The 23,174-nt window shown below is 48.0% G+C and overlaps 1 protein-coding gene across 1 annotated transcript; it reads left to right on the top strand.

Moving 5' to 3' along the window:
• The first annotated feature begins 898 nt into the window (after window positions 1-898).
• TMEM38A (transmembrane protein 38A) lies at window positions 899-22,760 on the top strand. The gene is made up of 6 exons (XM_082835580.1): window positions 899-1,040; window positions 16,355-16,511; window positions 16,770-16,954; window positions 19,238-19,325; window positions 21,040-21,157; window positions 21,932-22,760. The coding sequence occupies exons 1-6, from the start codon at window positions 917-919 to the stop codon at window positions 22,157-22,159; spliced, it is 900 nt and encodes a 299-aa protein (XP_082691706.1). The 5' UTR covers window positions 899-916; the 3' UTR covers window positions 22,160-22,760.
• Window positions 22,761-23,174: the final 414 nt, after the last annotated feature.

Raw genomic sequence — 23,174 nt, 5'->3', positions numbered from 1 at the left:
GGTAACCAAGAAAGGGCGGGGCGGCATCATGACGTCACCCAGGGGCGGAGCCATCTGGGGGCAGGGTTGGGTAACGGATTGGAAGCCTTTCGCGCATGCGTGAGAGACCAGCCAGCCAGAGCACTAGCCTTCTGCTGGGCTGGGCTCTCGGATGCGGCTTCTAGAGAAACGATGCCCCCGATCACTGAAATGCATAGGGGAATGAGTCCTGATGCAGTGGGCTCTACCGGGCATGGACGCCCCGACTGTTGCATTCCAAAAGGGCCTCCTCCTGGGCCCCACGGAAGGCGGGATCCCCACTAGGCAGGCACTACCCGGGGCGGGGGTCCCGACTGAGCGGTTCCCTAGGAGGACGGGATTCCTTGCGCGGCACAGAAGTCATGATTTACAGAGGGCTGGGATCATGACAGCTCGATAGAGGACGGGGGTCCTGACCGAATGGACCCTATGGGGCACGGGAGTATGTGGTTCACAACTGATCTGGTCCCACGGGGGATGGAGGTCCGGATCCAAGGGCTCCACAGAAGACTTGGGTCCTGATCAGCCCCACAGGAACGCGGTCCTGATTGGTCCGTCCCGCCTGGGTGGGCTCCGTGAGGAACGGATCCCGCCCCCCTCCAAGGACAGATCCCCTGTCCAACTCACACTCCACGGGGACCCCGCACCCCGCCTGGCTGGGCTGAATGGGGTCGTGATGGCCCGAGGGACAGTGTGGGACATTGGACCGACCGGCCTCCATGGGACTGGAGGGTCCCACCACCCGCCCCAAGGCCAGCCAGCGGTCGCCCCTCCTCTCCCGCGGGGCAGGGTTGGGGGCGGCGCCTGGCGGGCGGGGGCGGGTCCAGTGGGGGGGGGGCGCAGTTGCAGGCGACTGGACTCACCGGGCCGGGGGCTGAGGTGGGACCCGGCGGGCGCCATGGAGCTGCTCTCGGCGCTGAGCCTGGGCGAGCTTGCGCTCAGCTTCTCGCGGGTGCCCCTCTTTCCTGTCTTCGACCTTAGCTACTTCATCGTCTCCATTCTCTACCTCAAGTATGAGCCAGGTGAGCCAGGGCCGGAGGCGGGAGAGGACTGGCATTCCGGGGCGAGGGACGGCGGTTTACCCAGGGGTCTGGAGAAGGGGAAAGGCCTGAATCGTGGGGGAACAGTCCCAGGGACCGGTTTGGGGAAACAGGCAGGTGCTGGGATCATGGGGTTCTCCCATACGGGGCCGGACAGAGGGGAGAGACAAGAGAGAGGGCAAGGAGAGAGGCTCCTGAGATTGTGGCGCTGGGGGAGGGGAAGCAGATGCAGCCTGGAGGAAAGGAAAGGAATGTGATTGCTCAGAGAAGAGGGAACAGGTGCTGGGGAGGATGCAGGGAGAGAAGGTCAGGGGTCCGAGCAGGGTACGGTCGCAGGAACTTGGGCGAGGGGCGTAGGTCGTGGTGAGGGCGCAGGCGGGTCGGCTCTGCTGGCCTGGCCAGACGTCCTAGCTGCCCGCAGCCGTGACCTCCCTCCTTGCCCTTGGAGCGGGGAGCCAGAACGGCAGCTGAGTGTCTATATAAGGGCCGGCAGTGCTGGGAGCTGTGATCAGGTTCAGAGAAAGTGACACCGGTGCCCCTTCCCCGCTGTGGCCCTGGGGCAACCTCCTCTCCCTTTCCCTGGGCCAAGGCTCTGCTGGATCTCGGAGCCCAGAGGGAATTCTTCCAGGTCTGGCCCGGATCCTTTTCACTTACTGAGCAGTACTGGCCCTAGGGCAGGATGATTTGGGGTCAGCCTCCTCCCACCAGCTCCAGACCCTCATGGAGAATCGCTGGGGGGAAAACCCAGTTTCTTGGATTGTTTTTTTTTTTTTGAACCATTTTTTTAAATGATGGTAAATGGCTTCCTTAGAATGCATTCTATTTTTATACAAGGTTCTGGGAGTGTTTCTTGTTCACCTCTTAGTATTTTAATAATTCTAGCACACCAGCAAACTAAATGGACAGTAGAATTTAGCTTTAGAAAAGACCAATCACCTGAAACTTTGTGATCTTTTCTCCCACTTAGATGTAAATTATCACTATATTCTCTGGAAGTAGCTTTTTTAAAGATGATAAAAATAGGTGCTTGTGTATATTTAAAAAAAAAAAAAAAGAAAGAAAAATGAACTGAAAAGCCCAAAGGAAAAAGGGGATAGTTACAGTTGACATGGTGGCCACCATTCCAGACCTCACTTCTCTGCATTTATACCCCTGTAGTTACGGATGTAAATGCACAGTCTTATGCAAATAAGATCATACTCTGCCTGGCAAGTGTTTTTGTTCCATTTTATTTTAGCTCGTCCACATGCCAGAGTCTATTTCTTTAAAGGCTCTTCTGAAAAGCAGTTACTTTGCAAAGCAAAATAAGCTTTGTATTATCTTAGCCTGAACATGGGGCTGTATTTCCTGTCTGCAGATGAATTCCTGGTGGCTCAGGCCAGTCCCCTGGGCAAGTACAGAACCTAGCACACATTGGGAAATCGAAAATTGTGAAGGGCAGCAGCCCAGTAGGGATGTAGGACACAAGTCTTGGAAGGAAAGAGGTCTCTGGGCTGGCTGGGAGCATGCAGAGGGGTTGGGATATTTCTGCTGGAGTCACAGAGTAAATCACCTGAACTTGAAGGACTGCAGCCTGAAGGTTCCTGAAAGCTGAAAGGTTTCAGTGGTTCTGAACCCCAGCAGCACATTAGAGGCTCCTGGGGGTTCTTAAACCCCCATCTCATCTCCACTCCAGACCAATAGAATCAGAATATCTGGGATAGGGCCCTGGCATGCTCGTGTTTTAAGCTCCCCTCCCCCAAGGATGCTATATGCTGTCAAGGTTGAGAACCCCCTGGTCTGATCAACATTCAACTCCCTCCTTTCATAACTGGGGAAATAGGAAATAGAGGCTAAGCTAATTTACATACACAATGAGCCTGTGGTCCCAGGGCTGGTAGATGACAGCCTTGGAATTCGAACCCCGGTCTGCTTGATCCCAAGAATCACTGCGATTGCTCTGGGGTACTTGCCTACCCTTAGAAAAGGGAGGCATTAGACTTAGCTGTTAGTCCCCCAGTTTGGTATTCCTGCTAAGCCTCTCTAAAAGTTTCTTCTCAGAATCTGTGTGCTGATTGCAGGACCAGTTACAGAATATGTGTGACCCCTTGTACAGAAATTAAGAATTTTGTGAACCTGAGAGCCAAGCTGGCTTTAAGGAATAATCTTCAAATTGGGAGTCAGTTCTGCTTCTCACAGTGAGTAAACACCAGGCTGGTTGCTTTGCTTACATGAGCTTCAGTTTGCTCATCTGTGAAATGGGTTCATTGGTAAAATAATCCTGGACTCCCTTTCCTGGCTATTGTGAAGATCTATTGAGAACTTTGTCAGTAGTCAGATCTAAGGCACTTGTGAGAGGTAGTAGAATTATTTGTAAGGCATGGGGCAATGTGTTTTCCAGGATGCAGGCATTTTCTGGGTCAGGCTTTTGTGAGAATCCTGAATGAGGATGAAGCACAAAGTGTGGTCCTCAGGTGAACAGCATCTGTGGCCCCTGGTTAAGAAATGCAGAATGCCAGGCTCCCCACCAAGACCTGCTAAAACAGACTCTGCATTTGAACAAGATCCCTGTAAGCATACTAATGTTTGAGAAATGATGGGCTAAAAGAGGCTGGAGTTCCTTAATAGGAAAGGGAGGGCCAGGTCTGGCTCACCTCTAGGACCCTTAGCTCTATGCAAGAAGAAAGAAAGAAGTCATGGATGCTGGCGGCATGATTGAAGGAATGAGTGAATGAATGATTAAATGACAATCCTGGCTACCTTAAGCCCTGACCCATGCAAAGAGCCTTCCAGACCAGTGGTTCTCAAGTATGGCTACACATTAGTCACCTGGGGAGCTTTTAAGACTCTTGTTGTCCAGGTAGCACCCCTTTATCATTAGAATCAGAATTGCAGGGGGTGGTACCATCATCAGTATTTTTTAAAGTTCCCCAGATGAGAACCAGCTCTGCACCAGTGTTTCCCAACCTCAACACTAATGACAGAGACAGATCATTATTCTCTGTGGCAGGGGCCGTCCTGTGAATTTCAGGATGTTTTGCAGCATCCCTGGCCTCAACCCACTAGATGCCATGAGCATACCCCAGCTGTGACAAACAAAAATGTCCCCAGGGAATTTCCTGGCGGTCCAGTTGTTGGGACTCCGCGCTCTCACTGCTGAGGGCCTGGGTTCAATCCCTGGTCGGGGAAATAAGGTCCCACAAGCCATGTGGTGGGGCCATAAAAAAAAGAAAAAAGGGAAAAAAAAAAGTCCCCAGGCATTGCTGGTGTCCCTGCGGGGGAACACACTTACCCCCACTTAAGACTCACTGATCTAGACTGAGTCTCAAACCCTAATGCTTCCAAGGGCCAGGCAGGTCATATATGGAAAACAATAAGACAGCCAGGTGAGGACCGTCCCCAGGTGAGATCCAGCCATGTGCATCTCTCCCTGATTGGGGCTAGAACCAGCAGAACTAATTTTTCAAGGGAAGCTAGAAATGTGATTTGTAGCTCCCTATGTTTATATGTTAGCTATTTGAACATGTCTTTTCTTTTTTAAAATTAATAGACAGTTTTTTAGAGCAGTTTAGATCCACAGCAAAGTTAAACTGAAAGTAGTTTCCATATACTTTGACTACCCACCCACACCAACCTCCCACACAGCCTCCACCACCATCAACATTCTGCACCAGAGTGGAAACATTTGCTATAGTCCATGAACAAACATTATTGTCAACACCATTATTGTCCTATTACCATTATTATCAGGTATTATCAACATCATTATCAACTAAACTCTGCAGTTGACATAAGGGTTCCTTTGTGTTGTACGTTTTATGGATTTTAACAAGCGTATAATGACATGTATCCATCATTGTAGTATCATGCAGAATAGTTTCACTACCCTGAAGCTCTGCCTATTCATGCCACCCCCCCCCCTTTTCCCTCCCCAAACCCCTGACAACCTCTGATCTTTTCACTGTCTTCATAGTTCTGCCTTTTCCAGAATGTCATAGAGTTGGAATCATACAGTATGTAGCCTTTTCAGACTGGCTTCTTTCACTTAGCAAGATACATTTAAAGCTCCCCTATGTCTTTTTGTGGCTTGGTAGCTCATTTCTTTTTAGTGCTGAATAATACTGCACGATACAGATGTTCCATGGTTTAAATATTCACCTATTGAAAGACATGTTGGTTGTAGTTTGAACATTTAAAAAACTACGGTGGGAGCCAAAGAGAACTGTTCCTTGATCTCTGGTTTGAACTATAAGCTTTTTGAGGGTTGGGGACTGCTCACCCTCCAGCCTTTTGAGGAGGGGCTACTATTCCATTTTACAGTGGGGGAAACTGAGGAAGAGAGCTGAGCACAGAGGCTTGGGAGAGGGTGACTTTCTTAGAGAAACTCTGTGAACACACTTCCTATGTTTGGACCTCACACTAAATAGCGCAGAATGGCAGCAGTGCTAAAAGTGCCCTGGGAAACCTTTTAGCACTTCCTGGCCATCCACAGACAGGACACCGACCCCCAGAGAGGGAATGTTGTGGAGCCCATCACAGGTCAGAACGAGGGTCCTGATAGGGGTTTCTTCCTTCCTCCTTAGGCAGACCTGATTTTTATAAGTCCATCCACTAAAATTTCCACCCACAGGTACTTTCCATTTCAGTTCAGTTCCAGAAATAACTCTCATATAATTGTTAAACACTAAGCAATTTCTTTTCATCTTCGCAGATGCCCTCTGAAATGAATGATAGCTCCGGGTGACCAACTCGCCCACATTCGCCCAAGACAAGCACCCAAAGTCCCAGAAACCCCTCAGCCCCAAGCAAACCAGGACAGTTGGTCACTCTAGACAGCATCCTCATTCTACACATGACTAAACTGAGGCCCAGGTAGGGGAGTGAGCCACCAAACTCACCCAGTGAGAGGGGAGTGCTTTGGTGGCAAACCTGGGATTGAAACCCACATTCTGCTGCTTCTGGGTGCTGCCCCAAGTACTGAGCAAGAGAAACCAAAAAGAAGCATGGCAAAGGGAAAAAGCCAGGGGGCAGTTTCTTGACCACTGCCTTGCTGTGGATCCTTGGGGCAGGACATCCCCACCAGCCTCAGTCTTCTCATCTGTAGCAATGGGTAGACTCATCCCGTCCTTCTAGGGTTGCTGGGAGGGTATTGATAATGAAAAGAAGCTCACAGACGTAGAAAACAAAATTGTGGTTGCCCAAGGGGAAGGGGGGCAGGGATAAAATAAGAGTATGGGAGTAACAGATATATACTACGGTATATAAAATAAACAACAAGGGTTTACTGTATAGCACAGGGAACTATATTCAATATCTTGTAATAACCTATAATGGAAAAGACTCTGGAAAAGTATACACAGACAACGTATAACTGAATCACTTTGCTGTACACCTGAAATTAACACAATATTGTAAATCAACGAAACTTCAATTTTTTATTTTATTTATTTATTTGGCCACACCACGCAGCTTGTGGGATCTTAGTTCCCCAACCAGGGATCGAACCCAGGCCCTTGGCAGTGAAAACACGGAGTCTAACCTCTGGACCACCAGGGAATTCCCTTCAATTTAAAAAAAATGCATAATGATGATAATACGCAGAGCATTGAATCATCAATATAACTTGGTGGAGGGAGTGCTTTCATTCTCCCTTTGACAACAGAGGAAACAGGCTGGCGGGGGAGAGGGGGTGAGGGGTGGTTATTTGCCCAAAGCCATGCCAGAGTGAACAGCAGAGCCAAAACCCAGGTGTGTGACTTTTCTACCAGGCCTCACTCATATTGAGGAGCCTACTTTGTTCCCGCAAAACCCAGGCTCCCATCCCCACCCCCACCCTCCCTGGCCTTATGGTCCCAGAGGGCACAAGAAAGACCCTGGAAAGAATTCAACCCCTGGGGGTTATTTTTAGTTGCAGAGGTATCCATTTCTGCAAAACATGGGTGCCTCACCTGACCCGGCCCCTGTAGGACCCACCAGCTGCTCTAAAGGATTAACTCTCAGCTGGCGGCGTTTTAAATAGATGCCCCAGAGGAGAAAAGAGAGCATTCGGCTTCATAATGGAGGAACTTGGTAGATGTTGAGACTCAGGATAACCTCGAGGGCGGGGAGAAGATGCGCTTTGGGCTTGTGACTCCAGGGTGAGACTGAGGAGGGAAAATTTGATTCCAACCTCTATTAGGAGTTGGGCAAAGAAGGGATTAGGGTTCCCACCTGACAGAAGGAAAGAACTGGGGAAAGAAAACAATGATTTGTCCAAGAACACGTGGTTAGTCAATGGGGGTGGTAAAGAGAAAGGGAAGAATGTTGCTGACTTACTCTGAAACAACTTTGATGAGACGTGTTTCCTGATTATAAAATGTATATGCAAGAAAGTGGATAAATAACTTGCAATCTGTTCCTATGATGGAATACTATACAGCAGTGAAAATGAATATTACCCTTGAAAATATTGTGCTCGGTGCAAGAAGCTAGATGCCAACGGCCATGTCTTATGATCCCACCTATATGTAATGTATAAGTTCAAGAACATTTTTATCACTTCCAAAGGAAGCCCTCTCCCTATTAGCAGTCACTCCCCATTCCCCCCTCCCCCAGTCCCTGGCAACCATTAATCTGCTTTCTGTCTCTATGGATTTGCCTGTCCTGGACATTTCATAACAATGGGATCATACGTTATGTGGCCTTTTGTCTTTGGCATCTTTCACTTAGCATGTTTTTGAGGTTCATCATGTTGTAGCATGTATCAGAACTTCATTCCTCTTTAAGGCTGACTTGTATTCCATTGTGTGGATGGACCGCATTTAGTTTATCCATTCATCTGTTGATGGACATTTGGGTTATTTCCACATTTTGGCAACTGTGACTAGTGCTGCTGTGAACATGAGCATGAGTCTTCCAGAACCTAGTGATGGGTTCTCGTGCATAGGGCAGCATGGTACCATGCTGCCTACCCTAGGCTATGAGACCTCCTGTTCCTGGACCCCCATCCACAGCCATCAGAGAGGGGGCAGGCAGTGAGGGGCCCATGAGGGGGCTTGGTACAGACTGTGGAGCCTAGTGTGATGAGGCGGGAGAGCACCCCAAGTCCTTCTTGCTTATCAGCTTTAAGGGCACCCTTGTTTTTTTGCAGTTATGGTGATTAAATATTTCAAACATACAGAATAACTATCCCCACTGACACCTCCGTACTCTCTCCGTACACAGACTTACCAGATGTGAATGTAGATTTGCTTCAGATCTGGGTTTTCTTGTTGTGTTTTTAAAGAAATAGTGGCAGGCAGAGCTAACCCCATCTGTTCCTCTCCCTCCCTCTCTAGATGTGACCACTGCCCTAAAGGCAGCCTATATTCTTCCCATGCCTGTATGTATACCTTTACCACTGTTTATGTATCTATGAACTGCATGGAGCATTTTGTGTTGTTTTACATATATACATAAAATATACATAAACATAATCATTTTGCAATCTAACCTTTTGACTCAGCAGTAACGTTATGGGATTTATCCATGTTGATACATCTAGAGCAGGGGTTCTCAGCCAGAAGGGAATTTGTTCTCAGGGGATACTTGGTAATATCTGGAGACATTTTTGGTTGTCACAACCAGGGTGGGGGTGGGCTACTAGCCTCCAATGAGTGGAGGCCAAGGATGCTGCTTGACATGCTGCAGTGCACAGGATGGCCCCCACTGCAGCAGAGAATGATTCTGCCCCATACATCAGCAGTGCTGAGGGTGAGGAGCCCGGATCTAATTCATTTTTATATATCTCCTCTGTGATATTCCATTTTGTGTGACTCTACTCCCTCACTAAGAAACAGTAGACTCCACTTTTCTCCTGTTGTAACAGTATGGCAGTGAAATCCCCCTCCCCATGTCTCTTTGCCCACATGCACTAGTTTCTTTTGAGCAAACAGCGAGGAGCAGAATTGCTGGGGCACAGGCGACTCACAGCTTCTGGCTTCCTCAGTATTGTCAGATTGCCTCCAAGCGGGTTATGCCTGTTGACCCTCCCAACTGTGTGTGTACAAGGGAAACCTGGGCTTTTTCCCTCTGGAGGAGGGGCAGATAGTCCCCTCCCCACTTCTCTGTGAGGTTGACAGATTTGAGAAGAAGGCAGCTCCCTCTATGGAGTACAGTAGACTTCATGTTTCTTTCCCCAACACGGATTTAGAACATTGGACATCAAACCCAGGAAAGACGCTTGGATGCCATGTTGAAAGGTGTGGGGTCTGTGTGGCCCTGGCTTGGTCACTTGCTTTGCTGGATATCCAGCCCATGCCGACCTGACCAGTATATCTGGCATTGAGTGCCCCTTAGCTCTTAGGTTTCCTCTCTCCTCCCCCTTCCACCTTCTCCCATGCTCTCCCTTTGCCTGGATCATCTTCACCCCTCCACCCCCATCCTCTAGGAAATCCCTGCTCATTGTTCAGATCTCAGCTTCAGTGCCACTTCCTAAATGAAGTCGGACCTCCTCAGCTGGGACAGTTCCCCAATTAAACCCTTCAAAGCACCATGTGTCTCTCCCTTATGAGGTTTAACCTTCATTTGTGGGATTATTTAACCACGTTGCCTCTCTACCACACTATGGGCCCCACAAAGGTAATGCCTGAACCAGCTCTTGCTTATGGCTGCATCCCCAGTGCCTAGCAAGAGCCCAGCACATGGTCAGAGCTCAAAAATACTCACTGAATGCCTGGGTGATCTTGGGTAAGCCATTGACCTTGGGGAGACTCTGTTGCCTCATCTGTCAGATGCTATGTTAATTTCCTAGGGCTGCCATAACCAATGACCACAAACTAGAGGGCTTAGAACAACAGAAATTTATTCTCCACAGTTCTGAAGGCCAGAGTTCAAAGTCAAGGTGTCTGGTTCCCTCTGGAGGCTCTAGGGGAGGATGCTTCCATGCCTCTTTCCTGGTTTCTGGTGTCTTCCGGCAATCCTTGGCATTCCTTGGCTTCTACATACATTACTCCAGTCTTTGCTTCTGTCTTCATATCGCCATCTGTATGAATTTCCTTTGGCTGCCATAATGAAGTACCACAAACTGAGTGGCTTAAAACAGAAATGTATTGTCTCACAGTTCTGGAAGCTAGTGATGCAAAATCAAGGTGTCAGCAGGGCCATGTTCTCTCTGATGGTTCTAGGAAGGAATCTTTCTATGCCTCTTCCTAGCTTCTGGAGGTGGCTAGCATCCTTGGGTCCCATGGCTTGTAGATGCATCCCTATAGTCTCTACCTCCTTGTTTATTTGGGCTTCTTCCCTGTGATATGTCTCCTCTTGTAAGGAACACCAGACATTGGATTAAGGCCCACCTAATGACCTCATCTTAACTTAATTACATCTGCAAAGACCCTATTTCCAAATAAGGTCACATTCACAGATACCAAGGGTTAGGACTTAAACATATCTTCTTGTGAGTTCAACTTACAACACCTTCTTCTTTGTGTCTGTGTCTCCTTTTTTTGTCTTTTATAAGAACACTCTCATTGGATTCAGGACATACCCAGATGCTCCAGGATGATCTCATCTGGAGAGCCTTACCTTATTTGCATCTGCAAAGACCCTATTCCAAATGAGGTTTTGAAGGACATGAATTTGGGGGGGGGGGGTGTCCCTCCTATAACTCACTATAGGCAGGGATATTGATCCCTACATTACCTGTGGTTGAAAGCCTGGGCTCTGACGCTGAAGCCTTGAGGATGGTGTGAAGGTATGTAGTTGCCTGGGACACAATAGTAACTCAATTAAAAAAAAAAGAAGTAACTCAATAAATAAAGGGAGCAGGGGAAGTTGTTGTTATAATGTAACCAAAAGTGCCCAACACAACCTCAGTGCCTAGGAGTGTTCAGTCCACATTTGCTAGAATGTAACCTCCATGTGGACAGTTCTTTCACTAATAATTATTTATTGAGTAACTACCATGTATCAGGCACAGTGCCAAGCACATGGGGTCAGGGGAAGGGGGTGGTTCAGCAGCAGATAAGACTGATAAGGTCCCTGTACTCACGAAAGGATTAAGATCAAGTCAACTTGTTGAGTGTATCAATAGTATATACAGGTATTTATGTCAGTAGCTTCACACTTAGTACACAGCATAAAGAGGCCAAGTGTTCAGATTTGACAATTTAGAGACAAAAGGCATCCAATCTCTAGAAACAAAGAGAAACTTTCCCCCCAAACTCCCAAAACCTGAACTAATTATTTCTTTTGATTAGCCTTTTGACTAATAGATTACATATTGTAAGCTTGTCATCTCACATCCACACTGAGTAGAGTTTTCATTGGATTAAGGAAATTGTTTATTAAAGAGAGGCACTGGGGAATACTACTTGGCCATAAAAAAGAATGAAATAATGCCATTTTCAGCAACAGGGATGGACCTAGAGATTATCATACTAAGCGAAGTAAGTCAGAATGAGAAAGACAAATACCATGTGATATCACTTACATGTAGAATCTAAAATATGACACAAATGAACTTATCTACAAAACAGAAAAAGACAGATGTAGAGAACAGACTTGTGGTTGGCGGGGCGGGGGTGGGGGGTGGGGGAAGGGAAGGTGTGGGAGTTTGGAATTAACAGACGCAAACTGTTATATATAGGATGATAAACAGCAAGGTCCTACTGTATAGCATATATAGCACAGGGAAGTATATTCAATATCCTGTGATAAGCCATAATGGGAAAGAATATAAAAAATAATGTTTATATATGTATCACTGAATCACTTTGCTGTATAGCAGAAATTAACACAATATGGTAAATCAACTATATTTCAATAAAATAAAACTTAAAATAAAACTTAAAAAATAGAGTCATTGGTACCAGCTCTGGCTGTGAGAGCTAAGTAGCTGTGTCTTATGACTTAATTCTAAATTCATTCTCTGGAAAATGAAACTAGTGGGGGAGGGAAGGAATCAAGATGATGAAATAAGTTGTCACACCAGGAGACACCCAGGTTCCAACTCAGGGGTGTGGCTCTAGAAGATTAGGACAATAGTAGCATAAAGATAGAACCTAACTATCTCAAAAGATTCAAAAGAATTTGTCCATTTCTTCCTTTTGAATCTTTTGAGATAGTTAGGTTCTATCTTTATGCTACTATTGTCTTAAGATGCAGATCTACTAGAGAATGGACTTGAGGATATGGGGAGGGGGAAGGGTAAGCTGGGACAAAGTGAGAGAGTGGCATGGACACATACACACTACCAAACGTAAAATAGATAGCTAGTGGGAAGCAGCCGCATAGCACAGGGCGATCAGCTCGTGCTTCGTGACCACCTAGAGGGGTGGGATAGGGAGGGTGGGAGGGAGGGAGATGCAAGAGGGAAGAGATATGGGGACATATGTATATGTATAACTGATTCACTTTGTTATAAAGCAGAAACTGACACACCATTGTAAAGCAATTATACTCTAATAAAGATGTTTAAAAAAAGATACAAAAGACTTAAGTGTGTAGTATAAAGTGTATTTGACTAGTAGACATTAATCCTGTACCTCTAGTGTTTTTTGTAAATGTGTTTTTAAAGAACTAGACCCCCTGCCTTCATTTTAATTTGGGATCTTAAAATACAGTTTATCTTGAAAGAGTTTAAGACTCATAAGAAATTGCAAAAATGGGTTCTTTTTTTTTTTTTCCTGTGGCCATGCCACAGCTTGCAGGATCTTAATTCCCCAACCAGGGATTGAACCCCTGGCAGTGAAAGTGCTGAGTCCTAACCACTGGACCACCAGGGGAGTCCCAGAAGTTGCAAAAATGGAGCAAAGAGTTTTCAAGTCCCCTTCACCGAGCTTCCCCCAATGACAGCATCTTACCTAATGGTAGCTCATTATTTAAACATGAAAATTGGCGTCAGAATAATACCATTAACACCAACTACAGACTTTATTCAGCTGTTTTTACATGCACTTTAAAAAATATAGTCCTTTGAAATTTTATCACATGTGTAGATTGGAGTAACCACCACCACGATCAGGATTACAGAATAGTTCTGACACTCCAAAGAAACTCCCCTGTGATGCCCCTCTATAGTTAGATCTTCCTTTGAACCCTAACCCCTGGTAACCACTGATCTGCTCGCTGCCACTCATCACTATGGTTTTGTCACTTGGAGAATGTTATATAAATGGAATCATATGCAGTATGTAACCTTCTGAGATTGGCAGTTTTCCCTGAGCGTCACACCGTTGAGATCTGTCTGGGTTGTTTTGTGTATCCCTGGTTTGTTCCTTTTTCGTCACTGAGTAGTATTCCATGGTACAGATGTACCATGGTTTGTTTATCCATTCACCCATTGAAGCCATTTGGGTTGTTTACAAATAAAGCTGCTATGAATATTTGCATGCACGCCTGTGTGAATACCAGGTTCTCCTTTTCAAACAAAATCTTATGCCGAACTCTGAGATGAAGCAGTAAACGAAGTTGTGCTCTGGTTGAAACAGGGGAGGAAGACCCAGGACATACTTGCTTGGTTTCTCCTTTGCCCCTGCAAACCCTCACGGTTCCCAGGAACACAGTTTGAAAACCATTGCTCTTGGGAGCCCATCCTCTCAGACCATGGAGGTCTTGGGTTATCAAGGCTGCAGGATGTCAGGACGTGGGCCAGTTCATTCCCCTATCTCTGTGGTGCTCAACTTTGTTGCACAAAGGAATCACCTAGGAGCATTAAAAAAATCCACAAGCCCAGCCACATCCCACACCGACAAACCGAGACCCTCTGGGCTGGGAAGCAGGCATCAGGTGTTTGTAAAGTCCCCAGGTAACGGATGTACAGCCAAGTTGGAAACCGATGCACTGAGCCATCTTCCTTAGGTGTGGGGTCCCTATTTCTGTTTGCTAAGTTAGTCCAGTGTTTTGCATTTTCTTGCCTTGGGTTTATAAGAAGACTCAATTTAGTATCATTTATGAATGTTTATCCTCAGTTGCAGAAACTGTGAACTGTTCCATTTTTTTCTTTGTTATCCTTTTATTTTTTAACTGCTTTATGGAGATGTAATTCATACACCACCCAATTCACCCATTTAAATCCTCCCATTCACTGGTTTTTAGTATATTCACAGAATTGTGCAACTATCTCCTCCAAGCTGGATCCTCTAGCTTTTACCCTCCCATCTCCCCCATCCCCTCCAGCCCTAAGCAACAATTAATCTACTTTCTGGTTTTCTATGTGAAAAATTGAATAAAGTACCAAGACCAAAACTGGGGTGGAGTCCACCGAGTGGTGAGAGCCCAGAGTCGGGAGTGACAGGCTCAGTAGAGCAAGGAAGCCTTCCTGGAGGAAGTGGCATTTGTGCTTGGCCATTTTTGCTTGTGTCTTTGTTCTTTCCATGCTGCTAGCATGGGATGCCCTCTCTCCCTCCTCACCCTGTTAGTTTAATTCTGCCTTCAAGGACTCCATTATCCAGCTTTGCTCATTGCTTTTTCTACACCGTTCCTCACATGTGGGCATGCCCTGCACTGTCCCCATCGGTACCAACACCTGGTGACTTCCCTCTGCACTGATGGCTCTCCCCCAGCAAGATAGGGCTCCGGAGCTCTTCAGCTCCACCTTTCAAATTTCTTCTGTGCCTTCCTATCTGGGGCCAACCAAAGCTCTTTACTCAGCAAATGAACATTCTCCATAAGAGCACAACTTAACAACAGAAGGACAACCCAATTTTTTAAAAACTACACAAAAGACTTGAATAGACATTTCCCCAAAGAAGATATAGGAATGACCAATAAGCACATGAAAAAGTACTGAATATCACTGATCACTAGGGAAATGCAAATCAAAACCACAATGAGATATCACCTCATACCCATCAGCATAGCTATTCCTAAAAAACAGAAAACAACAAGTATTGCAGAGGAGGTGGAAAGGTTGGAACACTTGTGCATTACTGATGGGAATGTAAAATGGGGCAGTTGCTGTGGAAAACAGTATGGAAGTTTCTCAAAAAATTAAAAATGGAATTAACATTTGATCCAGCAATTCCACATCTGGAATATACCCAAAAGAATTGAAAGCAGGAACTCGTGCAGATGTTTGTATGTTCATGTTCTTAGCAGCACTATTCTCAATAACCAAAAGGTGTAAGCAACCCAAATGTCCATTGATGGATGAATGGATATGTAAAATGTGGTAGATCCATCCAATGGAATATTATTTAGCCTTAAAAAGGAGAAAATTCTGACACATCTTATGACATGGATGAACTTTGAGGACATTATGCTAAGTGAAAGAATCCAGACATAAAACAACAAATACTGTATGATGCCACTTACATGAGGTCTATAAAGTAGTCAAGTTCATAGAGACAGAAAGTAGAGTGGTAGGCGTCAGGGACTGGAACGAAGGAGGAATGGAGAGTTAGTGGTTTTTTGGCTGCGTTGGGTCTTCGTTGCTGCACGTGGGCTACCTCTAGTTGCAGCGTGCGGGGACTACTCTTTGTTTCAGTGCACGGGCTTCTCACTGCGGTGGCTTCCCTTGTTGCTGAGCACAGGCTCTAGGTGCACGGGCTTCAGTAGTTGTGGCGCACGGGCTCTAGAGCGCAGGCTCAGTAGTTGTGGCGCACGGGCTTACTTGCTCCATGGCATGTGGGATCTTCCCAGACCGGGGCTTGAACCTGTGTCCCCTGCATTGGCAGGCGGATTCTTAACCACTGCGCCACCAGGGAAGTCTGAGTCAGTGTTTAATGGGGACAGAGTTTCAGTTTTGCAAGGTGAAAAGCTCTGGAGATGGATGATGGGGATGGTTGCACAATAACATGAATGTTTAATGCCACGTTAGAGTGGTACATTTTATGTATATTTTACCACGCACACAAAAATTTTTTAAATAAGGAGAGACCAAAAGTACAGGTATAAGCTTATAGGGATCTTGGCATCAGCCCAAGGCAGGAGTAGCCGCGTCAAAGCTTTCCCGACTGCATGTTGTCCTGTCTCTTCAAGCTTCAGTCTCCTCATGGGGATAATAAGAGTGATCACATGGCTGCAGTTATCAATGAAGATTTAATGTCCTTCCTATAAATGCTAAACCCAGTGTCTGAGACCTGGGAATGCTTGCTAATGAGCTGGTGTTATCGTTATTGCCACCTCTCTGAGCTTGGAGGAAAGAGCCCCAGCCTGGTTCTGCCTTCTCTGTGTGTGACCTCAGACATGTGTGCACCCTCTCTGAGCCTTGGTTCTTCCTCTGAAATGGGCAAACTGCAAGGCATTGGGTGGGCACTCTCTGAGGGCAGCTGAATTAGGATGGGCTGAACAGAGGGCATAACGGGTGAAGCATGTCCCAGATGCCCTGGTGATGGTGGGGGATGCCCCCTGCCCCTCAGGAGCAGTCGAGCTGTCCCGGCGCCACCCCATGGCATCCTGGCTGTGTGCCATGCTGCATTGCTTCGGGAGTTACATCCTGGCTGATCTGCTCCTCGGGGAACCCCCGGTCGACTACTTCAGCAACAACTCCAGCATCCTGCTGGCCTCAGCAGTCTGGTAAGAATCACTGGTCTGGCGGGATGTGGGAGAGCAGAGCAGGCGGGCAGGGTGACCCTGCCACCTGGGATTGGGGAGGCGGGAGGTTGGAGGAACTAGAACCCACCAGCACAACCTCCACAGTGGTCCTGACCCACCACTTTCCACTGCCCAGCTGTCCTAAGCCCGGCAAGTGAGAGCGAGGGTCTGGACACAACCTCATCTCCGAGGGGCCCCAGGGTCTGTCTCCCCCTGAGGCTTGGCATTCTCTCCCCAAAGGTACTTGATTTTCTTCTGCCCCTTGGACCTCTTTTACAAGTGTGTCTGCTTCCTGCCGGTGAAACTCATCTTCGTGGCCATGAAGGAGGTGGTGAGAGTCCGCAAGATCGCCGTGGGCATCCATCACGCGCATCACCACTACCACCACGGGTGGTTCGTCATGATCGCCACTGGCTGGGTCAAAGGTAAACAGGACCATGATGAGAACAAGGGAAAAGCACCCCAGTTGAGAACACCTGTTCAGTGGGACATATCGGGCACCCCAGCTGGCACAGCCATTGCTCTGGGCTAAGGGATGTCAGGACAGCCTCCTCATCAGTAGACACCTTTAGGGTAAATGAGAAGATTCTTCCAGAAATTTAATGATCAAAGGTAAATAGGACAACGAAGCAATGACAGCTGGTGTCTCTAGAGCAGGATTTCTCAACTGTGGCCCTACTGACGTTTGGGGCTGGACCATTCTCTGTGGTGGAGGCCATCCTGTGCATCGTAGGATGTTGAGCAGCGTCCCTGGCCTCCACCCACTAGATGCCTGTAGCACCTACCAGTGTGACAACCTAAATTGTCTCGAGACATTGCCAAATGCCTCCTAGAGAGGAAATCATACCCCTGTAACTACAGAGGTTCTTACGCTTTGTGGACTACAGCCCTTTTATCAGCCCAGTAAAGCCTACAGACCCTTTTCTGTTTTTTAAATGCATAAAGTAAACTATATAGGAGAATAAAGGAAGCCTATTATTTTAAAGTAGTTATAAATTAAAAAAAATATGCTGTAGTAGCTTTATCCATCTTTACTAGTGATTAAATAGCAGACCTTACAGTGGCTCCTAGTAACTCTCAGACTTTTGAAGTGGTGTTGAGCACAAATGATATTTTGAAACCACCATCTGCAACAATGGGAATGTGAAAAGAAAAACATCCATGAATTCTGTTGGTGACAGAATCACAGACTTGCAAATCCTGCTGAGGTAACTGCCTCCCTTCATGATGGAAGGAAAGGCTGGATTTCAGTGAGGGATGTGACAATGAAGATGTAATTCTGTTTCCTGTCTGGGTTCATAGACTCCAGGTTAAGATCCCTGACCCAGGGCAAGTTTTGAGTTGAGGCCTTTGTGCATCTTTTCTCATTTGATCCTTAAGACTCTCCTTTAGGAGAAGGCTAACATCATCTCTTTTTACAGAGGAGGGAAATGAAATGACATGCCCAAGGTCACATGGCTATGGGGACACAGCTGGGTTTGACTCCCAGTCCTCTGAATTCAACATCCACTCTCCTAACAGCTTTGGAGCCCTCCTTTTTATCCTCCTCCATTTATGCTAAGAGGTAGACCAAGATAGACTTTGAGACAAAAAAATATTACTAAAAATATAGAGGGACAGTTTATAATGTTGGGTCACTCCACTAAGAAGATATAACCATTATAAACATATATGCACCTAAAAACAGAGCACCCAAATACATAAAGCAAAAGTAGAGGGAAGTTAAAGGAGAAATAGCTAATTCAACAGTAAGAGTTGCAGTGTTGGACCAAGGAGTAAAAGGAAGGCAGGGAAAGAAGGCTTGAGCAGGTGCTAAACGCCACTGGGCACCGAATCCCTGCTTCCTGCTCACCAGAGTGGGTACCCCCCAAATGCCTGGGTCTAGAATCATCCTCCATTGAGTCAGAGTATCCTCAGTACCACTGACATTTAGGGCTGGATCATGCTCTTTGGTGGGGGCTGTCCTGTGCATTATAAGGTGTTGAGAAGCATCCCTAGCTTCAACCCATTAGTTGCCAGTAGCAGCCCCCTCCCCAGTTGTGACAACCAAAAATGTCTACAGATACTGCCAAATGCCTCCTTGGGGGCAAAGTCATCCAAGATGCAAACCCCTGGTCCAGTGGTGCCTATCAGGCATCCCAGTTAGCACAACCACTCCTGGAGTGGGCGTCCAAGCCTCTTTAGCCAATACATTTGGGGTAAATGGGAAGATTCTTCTAGAAATTTAACCAGAAATCTTGACATGGGTCTCATTCTCTCTCCAGGAAGCCTGTACTACAGAGCAAATTCCCCAGGGGTATGACATGCCTTCCAGAGGGCAAGTGGCTTGAAAAAGGTTGAAAGCTCAGAACCCAGAGAGAAGAGAGGCTGGGGGTGGGGAGCCCTCTGGAAGCCTCATGCACAGCTCAGGGTCCTGGATTGGGAGCATCAGGGCAGACAACCCAGATTTGTCCAAGACATACCTTGCAGGTGGGATATGACCTCGATTACTTCATGCTGGTTTTGCTCCAAATGTGCTGTGTGACCCTCAGCAAGACTGTCCCCTCTCTGGGCCTCAATTCCCCCACCTGCAACTGATGATCATACACCCCAGGCTCAGTATCCCTCTGGAGGAGACTCCAGAAGCAAAGAAGCTGCTTCCTTGGGAATTCAGCCAAGAACAGGGAGCTGGAGGTGGCGGGCTTGTTTAGAAGTACCCTGTCCCATAGGCTCTGGTGTCGCCCTCATGTCCAACTTTGAGCAGCTGCTCCGAGGGGTCTGGAAGCCAGAGACCAACGAGATTCTGCACATGTCCTTGTGAGTATCCCATCCTCCCTATTCCCTGGGCCTGACCCTGGGTTGGATACTTCTGGTAACTTGGAAGTCTCAGCCCCTGATTCTCCTTTCAGAAGCTTCCAGAGACCATGGCTGGGGGACCCCGGAGGTAGAGCCCTAACACTACCTAGGGGACAGGGGCAGGCAACGTTGCAGGGTGATGAGACACTTGATTTGGGTTTTGAAGAGTGAATAAGAGTTTTCTGGCAAAGAGGGAGCTTCTGGACAGAGGCCAGCACCTCTGCCAACTCTCAAGTCAGAAAAGAGCAACGATTCTGCCTGGTTCTGCAGGGTCAGGGTACAGATTGTGGGTGGGAAGTGAGGGATTCAGGATGTAGAACACAGCGTGGGTGAGGAGTGTGGCTGGGGCTAAGTGGGGAACATTGGGCAGGGCCAGATGGCAACATACAGGACTCAACCCAGGACCCCACAGGGCGTTTAGCCTAATACATTTTTAAAAGACCTAAAGGTTCAAGCTAGTTAAATTTTCTCCCAATCTACAATAACGCTGTTGCCATTAAAATATGACAACATTAAAAGGCTCACCCATATGCCAATGAAAACTAGCTTCCATTTCATATGTTGGAAAACATAACTTTATCTCACTTTATGCCCATGAGAGGTCTGTTCCCACACTCAGTTCATGGACAGGGAAATGGGGGCTCAGACCGTTGTGTCCCTTGCTACTAAGACGGCAAGTGGCTTCCCCTCTCAGATTCTATTTCTGCCTCATCAGCTGAGTGTGAAGCCTCCATCACACACATAACCCTCTGACTCTGGCTCCTGGTGCATGCTTTGGCAATATCAGGTCGAATTATCATCATTAAGTACGTGCCGTGAGCGACAGACTTCAGAAACAGAAGTCACTGATCTGTCTTCCGCAACAAGTCAAAATATCGGAAGCCTATTCTTCAAGGAAGAAAAGGAAAATTAAGAAGAACTGTGTGCTGTAATCTCACCTTCTGGGGGAGTGCACTGTTCAGAAATCCCCAAGACCACCCTCAGGTCTGACAATTTGCTAGAAGGACCCATAGCACTTGGCCAAGCCATTATACTTAGGATTATAGTTTATTACAGATTAAAACTGGCAAAGGTAAAGACATGTGGGGCAGCATCCAGGGAGAGACTAGGCGCAAGCTTCAAACTGTCCTCTCTCAGTGGAACTGTGTGGACAGCACCTGTTTCTCCCAGCATCCATGTGTGACGGTATGCGTTGAAGACTGCCAACCAGTAGTGCTCCCCTGAGCCTTGGTGTTCAGGGGCTTTACTGGGGCTTGGTCACACAGACATAGCTGACTGCCTGCATGGCTGACCTCAGTCTCCAGTCCCTCCAGAGGTTCAGCTGATACCATGTGGCCCAAGACCCCACCCTAAATCACACCATTACCATCTGGTATGACCCAAAATCCCCAGGTAAACAAAGACACTCGTATCAGGCAGGACATTCCCAGGGCTTAATGGATACCTTCCAGGAGCAGGGAAAAGGAGAGACCTCTTTTGGGGCCAAGGTAGCTCTTTACTGTACAGGGAGATCCCCCGTCATCCATGTCACATGGGCACCTTCCCACCATGCACTCTGGAGAAGCTGGGATGGGTGCTGGGACCAGCAGGGGTGGGCAGAGAAGGGGGCCTGGGACAGTGGTACAGGGGCCTGAGCCATGCAGAACCTCCCAGTAACCACAGCTACCTCCTCCAGCCCCACCAAGGCCAGCCTGTACGGAGCCATCCTCTTTACCCTCCAGCAGACCCGCTGGCTCCCAGTGTCCAAAGCCAGCCTCATCTTCATCTTCACCATGTTCATGGTATCCTGTAAGGTAAGCCTTCCTGTCCTGACGCCGACCCAAACCTCCCAGGCTGAGGTTAGGGAGCTTAGACTCATGGCCTTGAGTGTCTGGGGAAAGGACAGCCCTAAGGTCAAGGGGTGGGGAGCTTGTCAGTAGGTTCATGCATGGGAGAAGGGTATGAGATTAGTGTCCAGCAGGTGGGGATGGCGGTGAGCAGAACAAGGTCTTCCAGGCAGAGGGCCCAGCAGGGGCAAAGGCCAAGATGGGGGCAGGAGTGTACGGAGTCTGTTTGAGTATCAGGGCCTTGTGCCTCGGGCATGGAGAGCGGGCTGGACCAGGAAGGTGCTGGTCTGACCCTCAGGCCTTGAGTTAGGGTCACCCCCTACCGAGGAAAGGTTTTCTGGGGCCCTGCACTCTTCCCTCCCTGTGGAGCTGAGGGACTTCGCTGCTGGTTCCCCGGGAAGGGACCACAGGCCGTCGCATAGGGAAAGGGAGTGAGCGACCCCAGGCCAAACACAGCTCCCCTCTGAGCCCAGGTGTGTGTGTGGGATACTCCTGGGGAAAAGGTGACCAACTGTCTTGGTGTGCCTGGGTTTTTAGCACTAAAATCTCGCCTCCCAGAAAACCCAGGACACTTGGTCACCTTCTTAGGGGTGCATGCAGCCAGAAGGCTGGGTCTGGGCTACCTCTGCCCTTCACCTGGCTGACCTTCTCCCTTTTTCCCCCCCAACCCCCCACTTTGCTTCTGCCTCATCCTCCCTCTGGCTCTGCTGCCTCTCCTGTCCCTCTGCCACACCACCTCAGGTGTTCCTGATGGCCACTCACTCCCACAGTTCCCCTTTTGATGTTCTGGAAGGCTACATCTGCCCTGTGCTGTTTGGGTCGGCCTGGGGGAGCGACCATCACCATGACAACCACGGTGGATCCCAGGGCGGCAGTGGGCCCGGCCCCTCGCACTCAGCCCTGCCCACCAAGTCCAAGGAGGAGCTGAGTGAGGGCTCCAGGAAGAAAAAAACCAAGAAGGCAGATTAGAGGGCAGCCCTGGGGGCATTCAGGGCACCAAGGAGAGGACCCAGACCCAGGACCTGGGCTCAGTTCTCCCCTCTCCAGGCCTCTACTTCACCATCTACAAATTGGAGCCATTAGCCCCCCCTCCAGGGCTGATGCGGGGGTTAAATGAGATATGGGGGTGAAGGGCATTTGTAGGAATGGGGAGGTCCCTTTCTCTTTCTGCCAGGTCCCCATAGAGTTACAGCTTTTGTGGTGGGGGGAGTTCACAGAATCCCAGCAGCAGCTCCAGCCGGAAACCCTGGCCGTTATGTTCTTGGTTCTATTATTTCCTCTAAAATTACACCTTGACTCCGAAAGAATTTCAAGCCATGTTGAGGCTCATTCATTTAACGGACGTTATACTAAGTGTCTGCTGTAAGGTAGCTGCTGTGATTTCCACGTCTCTTCTTGCCGACTTCTCCTGGGCATCCCTGGGCAAGTTGCCTCCTGCTCTGAGCCTCGCGTGCCCCATCTATATAGTGGCTCCTCACCCCATTCTGTATGCAGGGGCTGATGTGAGGCTGGACGTGAACCAGATTTCTAAGCTCAGAAGCACAATGCAGTTAGGAGGGGAGGCCTTGGTGGATGTTCATTGTGTGTAAAAATGGCTTTGCATTTTAGATCTTTTGTGTTTGTGGACTGGAGAACCCCACAAGTTACTTGGCACAAAGGAGGCCTTCAGGAGACATGTCTAAGCCAGACTTGAGAGCATGGAGGGTGGGGAAGGCTTGTTCTGATCCTTGGCTTCAGGTTGTTCCTAAACCAAAGAAATGCAGCTGGCTGGTCAGGGGTTCCAAGATCTGGCTCTGTCCAGGGGCTCCAAGAACTCACTGTTGGACTTGGGAAGCTCCATGAGACCTCCCTCATGCTGTCATCCTTCATTGCCGCTCACTGAGTCATTCAACAAACACATGCCTACTGTGTGCCAAACCTTGTGCTGCTGCTAGACAGGCTGGGAACTTGATTCAGGGTGTGCGAGGGGGATGGGAGCTGAGCA

Source organism: Leucopleurus acutus (assembly GCF_964270905.1).
Source record: "Leucopleurus acutus genome assembly, chromosome: 3".
Lineage (NCBI taxonomy): Eukaryota > Metazoa > Chordata > Mammalia > Artiodactyla > Delphinidae > Leucopleurus > Leucopleurus acutus.
This window is presented reverse-complemented; position numbering and strand designations above follow the sequence as displayed.

Bases quoted from the DNA above. Each gene is read 5' to 3' on its own strand.
- TMEM38A (XM_082835580.1), top strand. From the start codon at position 917: ATGGAGCTGCTCTCGGCGCTGAGCCTGGGCGAGCTTGCGCTCAGCTTC. The intron at 16,955-19,237 runs GTAAACAGGACC...CCTGTCCCATAG, and splicing joins CGCCACTGGCTGGGTCAAAG to GCTCTGGTGTCGCCCTCATG. The intron at 21,158-21,931 runs GTAAGCCTTCCT...ACACCACCTCAG, and splicing joins TGTTCATGGTATCCTGTAAG to GTGTTCCTGATGGCCACTCA.